At 41.5% G+C, this 17,073-nt stretch overlaps 1 protein-coding gene across 1 annotated transcript in view; it reads right to left on the reverse strand.

Annotated features, from left to right (window-relative positions):
- The window catches only part of SLC9A9 (solute carrier family 9 member A9), a gene marked incomplete at both ends in the record, with an annotated part of 176,634 nt that overhangs the window by 149,316 nt on the left and 10,245 nt on the right, over positions 1-17,073 (reverse strand). Inside the window, one exon of the mRNA XM_082287798.1 lies at positions 16,878-16,954. Coding sequence (XP_082143924.1) covers positions 16,878-16,954 — 77 coding nt within the window. The remainder of the gene's footprint in view (positions 1-16,877; positions 16,955-17,073) is intronic.

Below are 17,073 nucleotides of genomic sequence, written 5' to 3' on the forward strand. Positions count from 1 at the left end.
GAGACAAGGTGTGATGAACTGACCACCACCCCCATTCCCTGTCCCCCTGTGCAGCCATAGGGAGGAGGGAGTGAACGTGTGACTGGTTAAGCTGGGGAAAAAGAGAAGGGATTTTTTAAGATTTGTATTTATTTCTCAGTATCCTACTCTGATTTGATTGGTAATAAGTTAAACTAATTTCCTCAAGCTGTGTCTCTTTTGCCCATGAAAGTCACTGGTGAGTGATCTCTCCCCGCCCTTATCTCGACCCAAGAGCTTTTCACTGTATTTTCTCTCCCCTGTCCAGCTGAGGAGGGCAGGGACAGAGCTTTGGTGGGTCAGCAGGGTCAGCCTGACACAAGAACAGTTTAACAGAGTGTCTATTTAAATCTCACTGTAAGCTGTAAGTTGCAGAAATATTTTTTTTCCCCTTTAATCTCATATGGACAAATGATTACTCAAAATGGTTGCCAGCAGCAGTTTTTTTCTGTAGGTTGAACCTCAGTTCATCAGATACTGCTCATGTCACATTAGAGAAGTCCTTAAATCAGGCCAGGCCTTCACAGATGGAAAAAAATTTGTGACTATTCACAAAACTTAAGAGTGCTTCAGAAATAAGTAAGCATTGTTTTAGGCTGCCTGTTGGTATAGCTCCAGGTAATTAAGTTAGTAAGTATTTCTGGAATTTCTTGACAAAACTTTAACAATTGGTCTTAAGATCCCGCCTTCCTTCAGTTCAGAATTCTTGCTGTGTTAACTTTGTATTATACTTTTCATATTATGTCTTAGGGGTTTTTAATACACACAGCCTTTTTTTTTCACCGCAATCTCTTGTGTACAAAATCATTGTTCTCTGGGAGCACTGACAGAGATGTTACAGATTTACTCGCATCCCCAAACTGGAGGCACCACTCACTTAGGCTGAACAAGGGGACAAGGATGCTGATGTTTGCTCTGGTACCTGAGTGAGCACAGCAGAGTTGGCTGCAGCTGAGCAACAGCACCAGAACCAGAGGTCAGGGGACACATCTGGATTCCACAGGCAGGCTGAGGGAGCCCCAGGGTGGGCAGTGCCTGTGGGATCCTGGCCTGGCTGTGGAACCCAGGCCGAGGGAAGCCCCCAGCACACTGAGCCTGTATTTGCCACCTTCTATTTGGGGTGAGACACGGCATCCATGGATAGGCAGGATCCTGCACCAAAGCTTCAGTCCCAGATGCCAGTCTGTCACCACCCCGCAGAGTATGGCTTGAACCAGCCTAAAGTGTCTCCTAAGATGGATTATTCCCAATTTTCCTGCTGTTCCCCATCTTGTTGCAGCTTGAGCCTGAAGAATACCTGTGCCTTGTTTGTCCTAGAACAACTGTTTGTAGCTGCTTTTGCTGATTGAAAATATCCAATCTCAAATTAATTTCAGAGAGTGTTAGAACTTCTGAAGGATAAAAAACTGGTCCAGGGGCTCCATTTACATTCACTGAAGCTTGAGTCTTGAGTCTATTCGGTGGCATAGAAAGCAGAACTGCCTGCAACACCTTGCCAGGAGAAAAAGCACAGATGAAAGGAGGAATCACAGCACTAAGGATTTTACATTTCCATTGCACTTTGATGTTCAGCTCTCGCTCCCCTCCCTCCCTGAAGCAAGCTAACGCCACTGTGTGTGACTACACCCTTCTGAGTACTTGAATCTGCCTCCAGGCATTCTCCTCCTAGTCTTCCTTGCTACATTTGAAAGATCATCTGCCTCCCCAGCATCTGTTCGTGAGTGATGATGATCAATGCTAAAGGGAGAGCAAGGGCATCCCAATGGCAATTTTGTCAACTGGAAATCATACATGAGGCTTTCAAAACGGGCCAGCAAGAGGAAATTAAGAATGGGTTAGACTATAACGATCAAACAGATCAAAGAAGTGTGAGAAAGCAACTCAGACATCTTTTTAGAGGCAGAAAACCCTGCAGGAAAGGAAGTATGAAGGCACATATACCTCAGCACAGCATCTTGGCACTGCAGTGTTACACATTCCCTTGAGATAGCACGGCTTACATAGTATCACTATGGCAAGAAGAAAGTATTCCAGCAGGGATATTTGCTGAATAATATAGCAGTGTTTCTATCCCCAACATGTTAAAAAGCTAGAAAAAGATAAATAATAAGTCCTTAAACAAGATCTTTATTAAATTACATAGTTTGTATTCTTTGGATTGTTCAGTTTTTAGTTTGCATCTGGATCGTGTTTCCCAGTTTTTTTGTCATAATGAGGCCCTAAAAAAAAATTCAATATGATGTTTTTGTGCAACAAGAGTATCCTCAAGAGTAGCACTATAATTAAAATATCAAAGATAAGGAGGTTTGCAAATAAACCCAGGTTTGATAACACAGAGGTGTGGCACTGCTCTGAAATGTGTTGCCAGGCTTCAGCCATCTGTCCTGGCTGTTGTGGAACGTTTTTGTCCTTGTAACACAATGGGGCTGGTTGTTGAAAAGTCGTATGTAGGCAGCTTGAATAATTAATTCTTTCAAAGCAGAAGCCACATAGGGGCCAGTAATGAACAGAGGAAGAACACAGAGGAGAAAATTTTTGAACAGTATGGCTGCAGACACCTTGTTTACAGCCCATGACAAGCTAACCTCAAGGTGTGGCATTTTTTTCTCCTTGGCAGAAAAGCCCTCCTGAGACTCTGTAATCAGGGAGAATATTATCTGAGAAGCTTTGTGGAACTGTTTGTCCTTCATGGAGCATTTGTCGGCAATTATTGGGAAATGTGTTAAACTCCTACCAGTGCTCTACTGAAGTGGAAGGAGTCTGCTTGGATGCTCCGCAGCTCCCAGGTCAGCTTAATGGAAGAACAGACTGGTTTAAAGAATCTACGACAAAAACTGTGGCACAGTGGAGAGATAATGATGTTTCTTGACTACATGCATCACCACATGCTGTCAGCCAGACTGTGGTGTGAGGGACGTCGAGGCAGTGCTTGGGGATGCTTGTGACAGACGGATTCCTAATTATATAAATTTCTTGTCTTAGTGGAGCACCTGAACAGGACCCCCTCCTGCCTGCCTGAGAACAACTGCTATTGCCCTAGAGTAATGTTAGTGCATTTAAGTCAGTCACTATGCTGTTGATAGATAATTCTGTTTTACAGGTAACAAAAAATATACTTATATATGTGTGTATATATATATGTATGTATGTACTCCATCCTTGCATATAGAATTATAAGTTATCTAGAACATCCACACCACTCAAGAGACAGTTTTGTGGGGAAAAGAAGCTACTTTATGTTACTGTATGTGTCTTGGCTCACTGGGAAAATACTACAAAATTTATGTGCTTACAATTATCATTAGATCCTAATTTTTGGCAGGTTTAACTACTGCTACCACCTTCTCTTCCCATTTATTTTTAAGTGAGTTGCGAGTTTGTGAATGCACCAGTTTGATGGCCCCAAAGACAGAGAGTGTCTGTTTGCCTATAAAGGCAGTATATTTACAACATTCACTTCCACAAACTGCTCCCGAAAGAGCGCTTCAGTGGCACACTTGAGGGGCTAACAAGAGGATCAGTAATGTAAAACCCCCGTCATGTTGCCAAGATTACTAATGAGGCTGCAATTTGCCAGTGAGAGGTTGCAACTGTAATGGGTTTTGCAGTCTATTCCTTTTTACTAGGAGGGCATTGTAACAACTCCTGCAGGCTTCTGAGTCACTTCCATTCTTCAAAGTGTTCCCACAAATTGTGTAACTTTGTTAGTGATGTCCTTAAATCACTGTGCCACAGCTCCAGTAACTAAGTCCCTACTTAGAAAACTATACGAAAACTTTTAAAAATCATACTGATTATTAACACTGATATTTTTGCAGACTGGACAATAATCTAAGAGACTCTCCCTTGTATCCCCAAGACATCCCTAGTTTTCTAATGATGGTTCATCAGAATTGTTTCATTTACTGTGTTATTCAGAACCCCTGGGTAGATCAGTGTTTGAAGAGTGACATGTAAAGGATGATGCTTGTTTAGTAACTTGTAGTAAACCCAGTACAACCCGTGCTCAAAGTCTGAGAAGACAGAAGCGCGACTCCTGGCTGCTCCAGACTTTGGAAACTGCTCTGTCACAGGATAAACAAGAGAGCTGGCGCTGGCTCCTCCTGATTTGGAACTGGAGCATATCCTGGATCTGGATCCCCCAGACTAGTCCCCCCACCCCATGTGTCCTGGTGTCTCCAGGACCAGCCTAGAGAAGCCCTGACTAGGAACCACGGGCTCGACATGGAGTTTTGGTTGCGGTGGGCGGAAGCGCGGCTTCCCGGCGGGCACGCGTCCCGCCAGCGCCGCTCGCCCCGCCCGGGCTGCGCCTTCGGCTGCGGGCGGAGCGCGGGCGCCACCCGGTGCCTGCTGCGGGCACTGCGGGGATGCCGTGCCCGCCTTTCCGCCTCTGCTCGCTGCGGCGCCGGGCGCTGCTGACAAACGCTGTGCCTGCTCCTTCTCTCGTCGTTTGTTTGTGTTTTAAAAGTAGTCAGGATGAGTTTTTTCTCCCCTCTCTGGCGCGTGGGAAGCAAAGCCGACGGCTCGGGGCTGAGAGCGGAAGGAGTTAAAACTGTACAGCCCCAGCCACGCGTGCTGCGTGTTAAAGTGCGATCAACAGCAGGATGGCACCATTCAGTCCGAACGAAACCAGAAGCATCGGTCTGATGGAGCATCAGACACAAACGATCCTTTGGCCATAGCTGAGGGTGTTTTGGAAAGGTGCCAAAAGGGGATTAGGACATTTCCGTATGAGTATCCCAGGATACTCAGCCATCGATAAGGCTTCTGGCTCCGGCAGAGCTCGCTGGTGCCAGCCTCTCTGAGGCTGTTCTCCCTTCGTGATACCTGAATTTTTGAGCCATCTGAATGATGACGGCAAAAGGATGCTTTTCAGATAGTCGTGGTTGTGCTGCAAATGGTGTAGCACAGGGCAGGGCAGGGCAAGGGGCTGTGAGTTGTCTCCCAGCTGTCGCTGATACCGTGTGAACAGTCACACCCTGTAACCTGTCAGCAAGTGCGTTTTTCCACATCTGGAGCGAAATCACTGTTCTGCTACCTAGAAATCAAGCCCAGCTTAAAAGGTATTTTAATATCTTTGAATGAGAACGTCTGAATAGCAGACAGGTTAGACAGGTACTTTGTTATGCTTAGCACGAACCAGGGATTTCTGTATGGGCCAGACAAGACAACTTTCATAGGAAGATTACGGAAAGCTGGTTAAGTCACCCATCTCGGAAGGATTTAGAAGGTGGCACACCCTCCCTCCTGCTGGGCTCAGAAAGTAATGACCACTGGTTTGAAACCCAGCTGGCACTTGGATAGTAAAGCTGCTTCTCAGAGATGGACACCAAGGTGCGTTCAAAACGCGACCAGCAGGCTCCACATGACCTGCTCCAGCTTCTGAAGTAAGCTTTGTTTTTGTCAGGGGATTGGACCTAAGGTCAATTCCATCCTAAATTATTTGAGTGTGATAAAAGAGTGGTGAAGAGCAAGCTCACTGTGAATGTTATTCACAGGCCAAGAAACTGAAACCAGCGGTATTCACATCCTGATGAACAAAGGAGGGCAGTCTCATAAACCACATGACATGATTTGCAATAGAGAACAGCTTCAGATAGGTTCTCTGCTTTCCTACTTTCATTTTATGATACTTATTTTCCATTGAGGTAGCATAAACACTAACTCTTTCCCCTACCAAAATCAAATAAAAGAAGATTATTCACAGGGAACAAACCTAATGTTTTCACATGCAGTCCCACTTGGGTTAAATAAAATAGGCAAACAGAACTCTGAAAATAATTCCTATTCCTCGGTAAAATGAATCTTCCCTTGTTTTCATCAATGAGTGGGTAGTAAGGATGGAAGAAAGGAATGTGTCCAATTAAAGAAAAAATTGTTTTTCATTTTAAGTCTGAAGAACAGCAACCCTCTCATACATCAACAGGCTATAAAAAGACATCACTGGTGCAGCCTCTGGGTCAGTCACTGTGCCTGTACGTGACCTCAAATTCCTGTTGCAGAGGTTTCACTGTCAGTCATTGCCTTTTTGCAGATCAAGTGTGTTATTTTTTTTAATCAGTGACATCATCCTGCTCAAAATTTGCACTGTGCACATAAATACCATATAAGAGATAAAAGCACCCATGCTCTCAATAGCGGAGAGGTCAAAAAGGAGTGGTAATTGTTGTCTTTTCACATTTCAATTTTGGTTGCTGCTAAGCTTCAGCTAGAGAGTGGTTAGCTAGGGAGAGGCGGTGTTGCAAAGAGCAAGGAAGTGCCCAGTCAGTGTATTACAGAAAGAAAAGTGATTGTTTTCCTTTTTAAGATATGGAGCTGACTAAGAATTGAGGATAACTAGCGTTTAAGAGCCATCTTCATGCATAAAGTCCTTGCTTCAGAAGGAAGTCAAATAATCCTAATTTTTCTTCAGAAAGACCTTTTTATTGCAGATGCTGTATTTCAACAAAAGGTGAGGAGGTGAGGAGAAAGACAAACTGCCTGGAAGATAACTGTTGGTTATGGGGTAATGAGGACCAAGACAATTGAATCAGAAAAAGTGGTAGGAAGTTGAAAGTCGAAAAAGGCTGAAAGGGATGGACTAGGGGCAGCATATGTTCTGCTGTAAGGTTTGGTATTTACAGCAACATAGAATTTAGACTAACTTATGTTAGAAGGGACCAGAGGATGTCTCTAGTCAAAATTCCTACTCAAAGCAGGGTCAGCTATGAGCTCAAATCAGAGTATTCAGGGCTTTAGCCACTTAGGTTTTGAAAACCTCCAAGGATGGAGATTACACAACCAGAATCTCTAGACAAACTGTTCCAATGCTTGACTGTCCTCATGAAGAAAAAGCTTTTGCTTATATCAAGTCAGATACATTTTTTAAAGTCTTTTAAAATTACAATTTATGTCTGTCAATTTTGTCCTCTCACCATGCACTACTGTGAAGAGCTTGGCTTTTCTTTCTTGGTAATCTCCCCTCAAAGCTCCTCTTACTTAGGCTAAATGAGCTCTGTTTCTTCAGTTTCTTCTTTATGGGGCAAGTATCCCAGCCTTTGTCCATATTGGTGGCCGTACACTGAACTTGCTGCAATTTATCATCGTAGTCAAATGTATGGAATATGGAGTCAAATGTAATGGAGTTCTTACATAACTGGTATTTTAAAGAGAACCAAGACTAGGGACACACCTTAGATGATTCATTGTCGTCTTAATACTCAGAAGAAAAGCTTTGTGTAGTATTTAAATGTCATCTGCCTCTCACTGTGTAGGATCTGGTTACCTGACCGAGGCAGCTTTTGAAGGTTCTGTCTCCACCAAGTGCCCCATCTGTCCCAGGGCCATCATGAAAGCTGGTGTGTTTACAGAACGTTTCAGGCCAAAACCACTTGTGCTCTATAAAATACTTGAAAGATACAAGAGCACCGTTTGATCAACTGGCTCAGAAGTGGGGTATGTAAAATGGTGGTGGGTGGGAGAACAAAGCATCTTTTGAGCTGGCATATTATGAATTTTTCAAGATAACAGGTAGGAGATCTCAGTCACCCACTCTCTTTCTGCTCCAATGAGTTACTTGCTGTCTGTACACTTCCCAATGTTGCTCAGCATTTGATCTGTCTAAGAGTAAATGTGTCAGTTCAAAGAGACTGCAGGTTGCAGGTAGCTCCATGCTACTCTAGTGGAATAGGTTTTTCCTCCTCTGTTTTAAATTTCTGTTACACCTTTCAGCATGAAGCAGCTTGAAACACTTTGCAACCAACTCATAAGTCCATGTGTACATGGTAGAGGTCACACTGTTGCCCATTTTGACTTAGAAGGAAACATGGCCTGGCTCTCTACCTAGCAAAGCCATACAGGTATGTATGGCCTGGAGCGATGCACAGCTTGGGCTGAAGTGGAGATGCCTTCCCTACTTACAGGCTTGGTGTGCAGGTTTCTCATGCAGTGTGGAAAAATATCTGTAAGAGGTAGAAAATCAACTAATACATCAGAGTCAATATACCTCCTTCTGCTTTCATCTCCTCTGTAGCCTGGAATTGCTCTGGAAAGATAGGATATACTGAGAAAGGCAGTGGATTTCAGGATAAGAGGCCATGAGGGATGCATATTTTCCATTTCACCAGCTCTGCAAAAAATGTTTTCCCTGAAAGTCATTGTAGAGACTGCAAGAGCAGACTTGAAAACTTGAGACTGCAAATGATGTTGCAGCTAAGGAAGATTTTTTGCACAGGGCTATGGATGATCCACAGCCAGAGAAATAGGGGACTGGCAATCTTTGGAAGCCACATTGTGTGTTAATTCTTACAGGATCCATGAATATCAGGGAAGAAGACACTAGGAGCTCTATTCAAGAGTATTCTTTCCTGCAGTTAAAGCTTTGACTTTCAAGGCAACTGGGAAGACACTTTGTAAAAAAACCCCACAAAACGAAACCAAAACCACACAGACGCTTCCTTCCAGGGTAGGGTTTCTTGGGAAATATCTGGACTTGAGTGGTTTGCCTGTTTTGCAACAAATGTTATTTGCATGTTTTTCAGAAGAGTGCACGATTTAAATTTTTTGATGGATTCCTGGAGAACCTGCTGGGTATCAAATACCAAATGAAACATTCTTTTTATTTTAGATGAATCTCCTGTTAGTCCAGGTTCTGTTTGTCTCTGCAGCCCCACACCTTTGGTTTTCCCTATCATACATGTCTTTCCTTAGTATGCTGAGGGGTTCTTCTGGATGATACAAATAATGACACCCTGTTGCTTGACACATCTGTTTATGAGAAGAAAAACTGTTTTCTGCATGATCAGCTCTGCCGCAGTAAACAATGTCAGATGCTTATTGTGAAATAGCTACAAATTCTGACTGAACTTGCAGCACCACATACTTGAAGGCATCAAAGTACTCTTGGAAGAACTTTCCACTCTGTGTGGGTGTCAGTGGTCTGGGAAATGCTATTTTGGATCAGTGTCTTGATTTAATCCAGTTTCTTATTCATAATTTCACAAGTCATACAAATAGGAGGTGATTTTTAAAATACTTTATAACTTTTAGACCTGCCAGAACTCTGAATTGTGGCTATGAAGAAGCCTCTTTCCTCTTTTCTCCCTGTGCAGAATTCCCCAACCCAGGTATCACAGTGGGTGTATATTTTCAAGCTTCTCTAAACTTACACTTACAAACCCATTTTGGATTCACCCCACACCTTTGAAAAGAAGTGAGAAGCAGCAACTACCCCTTGCAGCTGCAGCCACGAGTCATATGTGGCAATTCCACAGACTGCAGTGGAATGACCTCAGATTTGGACTGACCAAAGAATCAAAGCTACTGCTTTGGGCACCTGAGCTGCACATTAACAACTAAACACTAGTTCTTTTCCTGCCAGGGCTCAGTGTTCATCTGCCTACTTTGGAGAAATCTGGAGAGACTTAGCTTGATTTTTCAGCTAAATCATCTCTGTTGAGTTTCCTCAAGTCAATGCAAAACTGGAGCAATTCTGTCTCATGACTGAAAGAAAATGCCTGCATTCACTCCAAGATGGGACATGGAAGCAGCCAAAATCTAAAAAAGGGGTACAGCAAAGGCGCTGTACTCTTACAACAGTTATAGTACATTCAGTGAATGTCTGTGTACTAGTTTTCTCTTTATTTCCACTCATAGGCTGATATCTGGCTTCAAAAGATTGTTAGAAATTGTTGAAGTCAGACATCTGATGTTCAGCGGGTTCTACCACTGAGGAGGGCAAGTGGTCTATATATATTTTTTCCCTCTTTCTCCCTCAGTTAATTTCTACAGCACCAAAATACTTTCACACTCCCCCTCACCAGTTTCTGTTTGTACCAAAAATGAAGCTTTTATTCTTGCTTGTGGGGTTAAGCATTTGCTATTTACAAGTGGTGTGTGTAGGAAAGAGGGACCTGGGGATTTTTATGTCATTTGATGGGAACATGCAGTAGAAAACAATATTTTAATTAGGAAAAAAATATTACTTTCCTTATACATGAATTGAGCCTAAATTAATACAAAAGTTATCACCTGGGAAGGCAAGAGCTTAGCTGGTGCAGCAGCAGATAATCCTTGTAAAGTTATTTTCTTAGTTTATGGAGAGCTCTGTAACAGAGATTTTGTTTTTTGTTAGCCTTAACCTGGCCCCATTTTCCCTTGCAGAAACAGTTCCAAAATCCAGAAGAATCCCACAGCACCTCACAGTAAATTCAAGCCAAACAATATTTGGCTTTGCTCTGCTGGAGCACATAGCTACAAGTGTTTCATTTCCAGGCTGTAAAGTCTATCCATCGCCCTTCAGTGAGAAAGAACAGCCAGATAATAAGCTCAGTACTGTTTCCTATCAGCAGACTCCATTTGTATATTCCATTAAGCTTCCAGCAGAAAGTAATATACACACCCATAACCTCACTGAACTTCCCTCTAGCCTTTGCCAAACTACCAAAATACCTGTGAAAATAAAAAAAATATCACCAGTCTTGCAGAGCTCAGTAACCACAAATACTGCCTGCTGAAGCTCTCGGGTGCGTGTGTCCTCACTTTTAGAATAATGTTTGGGTAGGTATAACAATGAGAGAACTAAATCTCTGACTGAAGAGTTGCATCTTACCCTGGTAAACTCTGCAAAGGAAAGTTGAACATTTCTTGGTAGTGCTGCATTTGAGCAGAAATGTTATTAATTCAGTCCAACCCATCCTTCTTTAGGAGGCACAAAGAGGGACTGCTAAAACAGTACAGTTAAGAAATAAATTTCATGTGATGGTGGAATCTTGATACCACAGATATTTGAATGGAGAACGTCTACTTTCATAGAAAGTTATGATGGAAAATCTAATCTTGTGGTCAACAAAAATATCTGGATAGGTTTTTGATATTTCTTGATACTCCTTTCTTTTTCTCTTTTAAAATTTTTTTCTTATATAGGTGTATGTCTATGTATAGAAACAAAAACAATTGTCCTGGTTTTCAAGTAAAACTATTCAAGATTCAGTTTTAAAAAAAATAATTTAGATAGATAATATAATATAATATAATATAATATAATATAATATAATATAATATAATATTATATTATATTATATTATATTATATTATATTATATTATATTATATTATATTATATTATTGTAGTCTCAGCATTTAGTGATCATATGCAGACAGCATTTGAATATTCATTTGTAGAATGGTGAGAAATGGCAAAGGAAAGGATTCCTGACTGCCTGTGAGAATCAAGTATGATTAATTTATTCCTCACACTTGAATTTAAATGTCAGAAGAGACTTCTTTGTCCAAGCTGTTAGTCACTGCAGTTAAACACCAACACACAAAAGAAATACCTTGATTCTATGAGGGTTTTTTAATTAGAAGTTGAACTTTGAGCACTGATTGCCATGAGGTGATCTGACATGGTTACTGTAAATCCAGCATCCATGTGCTCACAGACGTACTGGAATGAATCAAGCCAAACTAACCACCTGTGCCTTCAGTTGACCTATGGAGAACTCCTGTCTCCCCAGCCAGAGAAGGTTATGCAAACTGAGCAGCTAATAACAACACCAGCATCTTTCCTCTTAAAACAGGGATCATCCTGGAAGGATTTTTGCTAACACCACTATTATAATTTGTTTGCTTTTTGTAACTTCACTTGTTCAAAACTATAATTACTCTACTTTTTCTGATCCAAACCTCATTTTTTATCTCAGCTTTATTCAAACGAAATTCTCAGTGCAGCCACAAAGACAGATCAAACTTGGCCCATGTTTTCTGCAAATACATTTGTTATTTGAGTTGCACACTAAGATAGCTTTAAATTCCAGAAAAATCAGGCCTTGCCAAAAGTAGTAGACAGGCTGGAAAAATATGAGTAAGTGACTGCAGACATGCTGCATTCTGAGTATCAAAAATGTTGTTTTGGCATTGCAATTTGAGAGAACCCAAGTGAAACCAAATAAAAAATCACAGATAAGCCCAACTTAATAATGTCAGTGCTCCTGTGCATAGGCATCTTGGCCCTGGCTGCCACTGAGAATGCTGATCAAAGAAGTCAAAAGGATTTCAAGAGGGGAAAAATGCAAATAGTTCTACACCCTCTGCTGCTCAATATGTTGCTCTGATAGGTTGTTACCATAGTATCAAGATTTTTCCAAATACTTAAGCACTCTTCCATTATCAAAATAGAAAATATCTATGACAGACATCAATTCTGGAAGATGAAACCCAGCACAGTTTATTAAAAATAGAATCTAAGTGAAGATAACACTATTCCTTGCAGAAGTTGAAATTAGGTCCTTCTCCCTGCTTCTTCCCAAGGTGTAAAACCTAAAAAAAAGGCAAGAGGGGGCAGATGTTCATTTAATACTTCAGCAGCCCAGTTTTCATGCACTCACTGAGTAGCATCAGGTCAGTGGTGCTTCAGCTCACAGTGATCATAATACACAGCTAATATTGAGGTACATATGGAAAAGTAGAGCAACCCTATGTAGCAGTCCCACAGAAGCATGGCTGGCTACACAAGTATGTGCAGAAAACCCCTGGAGTCCTGGAGGATATCAAATGGAGCATAAATCAGAATGGGACTTCACAAGAGCAGCTATGCAGGGTGACTGCAAACCACATTGTGTTCATGGAAGCACGGTGAGCAAACCAAGCGAAGACATGAAGTCTTTTGTTGGCACTTGAGAGGTGACATCTGGAATAGAGGGTTTGTTTTGGACTCCAGTACAGGGAAGGCAGATAGGAGACAGCTCAGCAGAGAACCACCAAGGTAATTTGAGGGCTGTGACATATGAGAAGAGACAGAAGCTGAGCTTTCTTTTGTAGATGGGAGTGGAGCTAAGTGCTATCTTCAGGTGGGTCCAGAGAACATAGAGCCACCTTCTGAGGGCTGCATAGGGAAAGGATGGGAGGCAAGGGTTACAAGGTGAAGCAAGGAAAATTCCAATTGGATAAACAGACAGTCTTTGTAGTGATGGTGGTTAAGACTGGAACAGATTTCCCAGAGTTCTGGATGACTACAGACATCCAGACATTGCTTCCAGGATATCCTAATTTTGGTTAGGATAACTAACCTAAGTTATCCTCTGAGTCTATGAAACTCAAGAAGTCTCCTCCAACAAAAGACTGCCTGCCCTGTATCAGACTGAGCCTCAGAGAGACTTGGCCTGTATGGCTTTTCTTAGGAAGAAAGAGCTGTCTCAGTGATTATTCCACACTACTCTTCAGAAGATAGGAAGCTGGAACCACTGACAGAGAAAAGATCTGTTGAAAGACTGGATCTTATATAATCTTATGTCATGCAGACCTGGAGTCAGCAGACTGTTCACCATGAAGGGGACCACTTCAGCAATTCTGCAGTCAATAGGGCTTGGAGAGGGAGAGTTTCCCCTTTCCCTTATAGGATCTCTCTGCATGGATCCTTGGTAGTCAGATTTGGTACAAAGGGCATAATTTTGCTTTGCTGGGAAAGCTTTATATCCTTCATGTATGTTAAGAGGCCGAGGACAGTCTTACAGCTAACATGGGCAGGCATTCCTTAGAGCAGTACTTAGCTGAAAGCAAGTACGTTTTGGCACAATCTTCACTAAAAAACCCCACTCTCTCTTACTCCTCCTTCTCTCACCCTCAGTGGGAATATCTGATTATAGCCTTTTCACTCAAATTCCACACAGCTCCTCTTTCTTGAGGCCTTTCACACAAAAGCAAAGACTCACAAAGAGGAGACAGGCACCATTGTATCTGTGTGTTCCATGGCAACGTTTTAGCACTCTAAGAGTTTGCAACAATCCAAATGATGTTTCTGTTCTTTATTAATGATATTTCCCAGCTGTTTCTGATTGACAAAGAGAGGTCTGGTCCTTCTTTGTTACAGGGTTTGCCTTGCCACTTCAGTGAGCCCCCGAAGGATTTACTCATCTGTAACCCGGGCAGCAGGAACACAGCCCCAGTGAGAGGCTGCAGACACACAGAGCTTGAGCCTGTGGATATCAAAGTACTGTTTATGTGTGTGTTGTGCTCACATAATGAGAAGAAGGCACATGTTTAATCATACCTGTGCACAAAATATTTGTTTATAGCAATGAAACCTAGAAGTACCTCAGGGTTCTTCACCCTTTCTGTCTGAAGACATATTTTTCTTTTAGGACTTACTTTTCATTCCTTTCAGTAGAGTTTTCATATAATCTTTCTTCTTCATGCAGTCATTATCTCCTTCTTATCCTGACATGTACATTATGCAAACATGCTTCACATTCACACAAGCCCTACTCTGAATATATTACTGCCTTCTCTGCAGTGATTCCAGTGGGTGTTGTGGGTTTGTACAAGAACACCCTGCAAGGCCCAGTGCTTACTACTCTCTCCCTTAAGGTTTCCTTTTGATCTTTATCCTGACTTTGGGCTGGAACTTTGAATTGCTAGTAGGAATTGTTCTTAGTAGGAACTTTTTGAAGTAGATTCTATCTGCATTTATTCTGTTTTAAATAAAATAGCATGGATACAGGCATGAAAGTATTTGGAATATAGGCTAAATTGAATATATTATGTTTATTTTAACAAAATTATCAAAGCTGCTCTGGAATTTTCCATTAACATGGGCAATGTCAGAGTCATAAACTAAATGCATGTTTAAAAGCATTACTAGGTTGGACGACCCTAATGCTTTCCTGCAATCTCACAGATCTGTTGGCTATTGGTTTATGTTGAATAGCTGAGACAAGAGAGAGGAAGCACAGGAAGACTCCAACTGAGATCCAGAACCACTGTTACCTCAGAACTGTGCTACCATTCAGCTCAAACTGTAGATTTTTTTACTGAATTTATAATTTCAACCTTAGGGGTGCTCGCTGCCATATAAATGGGTAAGAAAAGAAACAAGAACAAGGTTCATAGGTATGTTAATGCAAATAAAGACAGGGGAGAAATATGAGTGGTGCAGCTGTCCAAGCTGTGAACTTCAAGAAGTGATGAGGTGCCATTTCTCGAGGAAATTTTCACAAAGAAAAGTGAGATGAAGCTTTTCCTCCTCCAATAAATGTGACACATGGCACAGTGCCTCCTGTAGTTACAGCTTTGGGTCTGAAAGGCATCCTTTTTCCTGAGCCCATAGATGTTCACTGGTTTTTCTTACATGAAGGGGAGACAGCCACACTGAGAGTTTACACTCCTTTGTATTTCAGCACAGAAGATGATCATACTTTGATTGCAGAGTCTAAATTTTCCTGGCACTTGGAGTGACCATGGCTTGCAGAGCTTTTAATAACACAATACCTCCTGTGCATTATGCTTACTAAGCTACTTGATTATTCGGAATCTAGGATATCAAGATAGGTATGATGACATACACATAAAAGAATGGTTTTAAAATCATTGAACTCTAAGTTATAGGTTGTTCATGTATTTTACTATTATTAAAATGATATTAAAGGAGAAAGTTCCATCTTGTAATAATGCCAGCAAGGGCTTTATACCTTGATGCAGCACATACATCTTTACTTAAAGAAAGGGAAAGACAGACATTAAAAAAATTAGCTGCTTCTATAATTTGACGCTGCTGTCAATACAGAACCTCAACCAGTTCTAAATTCAAGCGCCCTCACAATACCTGAGGTTTTTCCACATACCCTTCCATATCATGCAGAGATTAAATTTCAGAGTTCTACAGCCCAGGCTGTAGAAAATAAGGCCTACCAATTATAGTGTGCTTCCTAGTCTAACACCTGAACACCAGACAGTTCTGTGACTTTTTTTGCCAATTTAACTCTGCACAATACCAGCAAGATCAAAGCCTCTCAGCAAGACTTACTCATTTCCATGCAGCACTGCTCCATCACCTCCCCAGACCATCCAGACTGAGGTAGCTCAGCCATCTCCATGCAAGTCTCCAGCACAGAAATGCCAGGGGATGTCAGCAATGCTCAGGCTTAACTGGGAGCAGTGCACTGCTCCTCTCAGTAAGGCTCTGGGCAGGCACAAAGGCCCTCTCACTGCAGAGTCCAACTCTGCTCATTTGTTTTCCCCTGCATCAGGAATTTTTCCAGAATGTGAGAGCTGAAGTATCTATGTGAAATTCATAAATATCATGAAAAACTTGAAATTTTAAGATCCAAAAGGATTTTTAAATGTTTTGTTTAATTTTCATTGGGTGAATCGAACAGACAAACAGAATTTTCACACCATGCCAGCCTGGAAAGATATAATCCATTTCTGACTAGCAAGTATTTTCTTTAGTTAGGTAAATTTGAAAAAAAATTAGAAACTTTTCCCTAAGCAGGTCTGGAACTAAAACAGGATATTTTGCCCCTCTACTTTCTTTCCTTCCTCTTTTTCTGTAGAAGCCATTGAGTTACCCAGGCTCAATTGACACATAATTCCAGACTGAGGCTTTTCATATGATCTTCAACTAAAAATTTCACTTAGCCTTTGAAATGACTCCAGTTATTTTACATATATGCCATGAGGTATCTATTCCTACCCCCTCTGAGATTTAAAGTCCTTCCCTTACTGTTAAGAGATCTGCTCTTCTCTAGAAGAAATTCTGGTTAGAAGCATGGATTTTCAATTGAGACAATGGTCCTATTTCTCAGGACAGATGGTTACAGCTATGGAGTGTAGAAGGCAGTTTATGCTTACACCAGTCACAGACCAAAAATGAAGGACACAATTTTCTGAATGCCTGGGACAGTCCTTGGCTATCCAAGAATTTTGCCTTTTCCATCTCAGTGTTTCCTGAGAAGGAATTACTTTATCTGATACACAAGTTGCTAAGTATATTGACCATGCAGGGTCTGTTATTTATTGACCATGCAGGGTCTGTTATTTTTACAGTTTAGTTTTTAATTGAAAAAAATACCAAGCATGTGATAACAGCAGAAGACACTCACTTACCCAATGACAATGCAGGAGATGGCAGTTCCCAAAAAGGCATAGGTTAAAATTGATCCTAAGTTACGAAAAAAATGTCTCTGGGGAGGAAAGTTGGAAAGAAAGTCCTTTGTAATATAGTGAATAAAAAAGTATCCAGACCAAGTAGAAACACATTTAGCAGTACCATTTGTTACAACACTTATCACATATAGAAGAT

This window comes from Coloeus monedula (assembly GCF_965178545.1).
Source record: "Coloeus monedula genome assembly, chromosome: 10".
Lineage (NCBI taxonomy): Eukaryota > Metazoa > Chordata > Aves > Passeriformes > Corvidae > Coloeus > Coloeus monedula.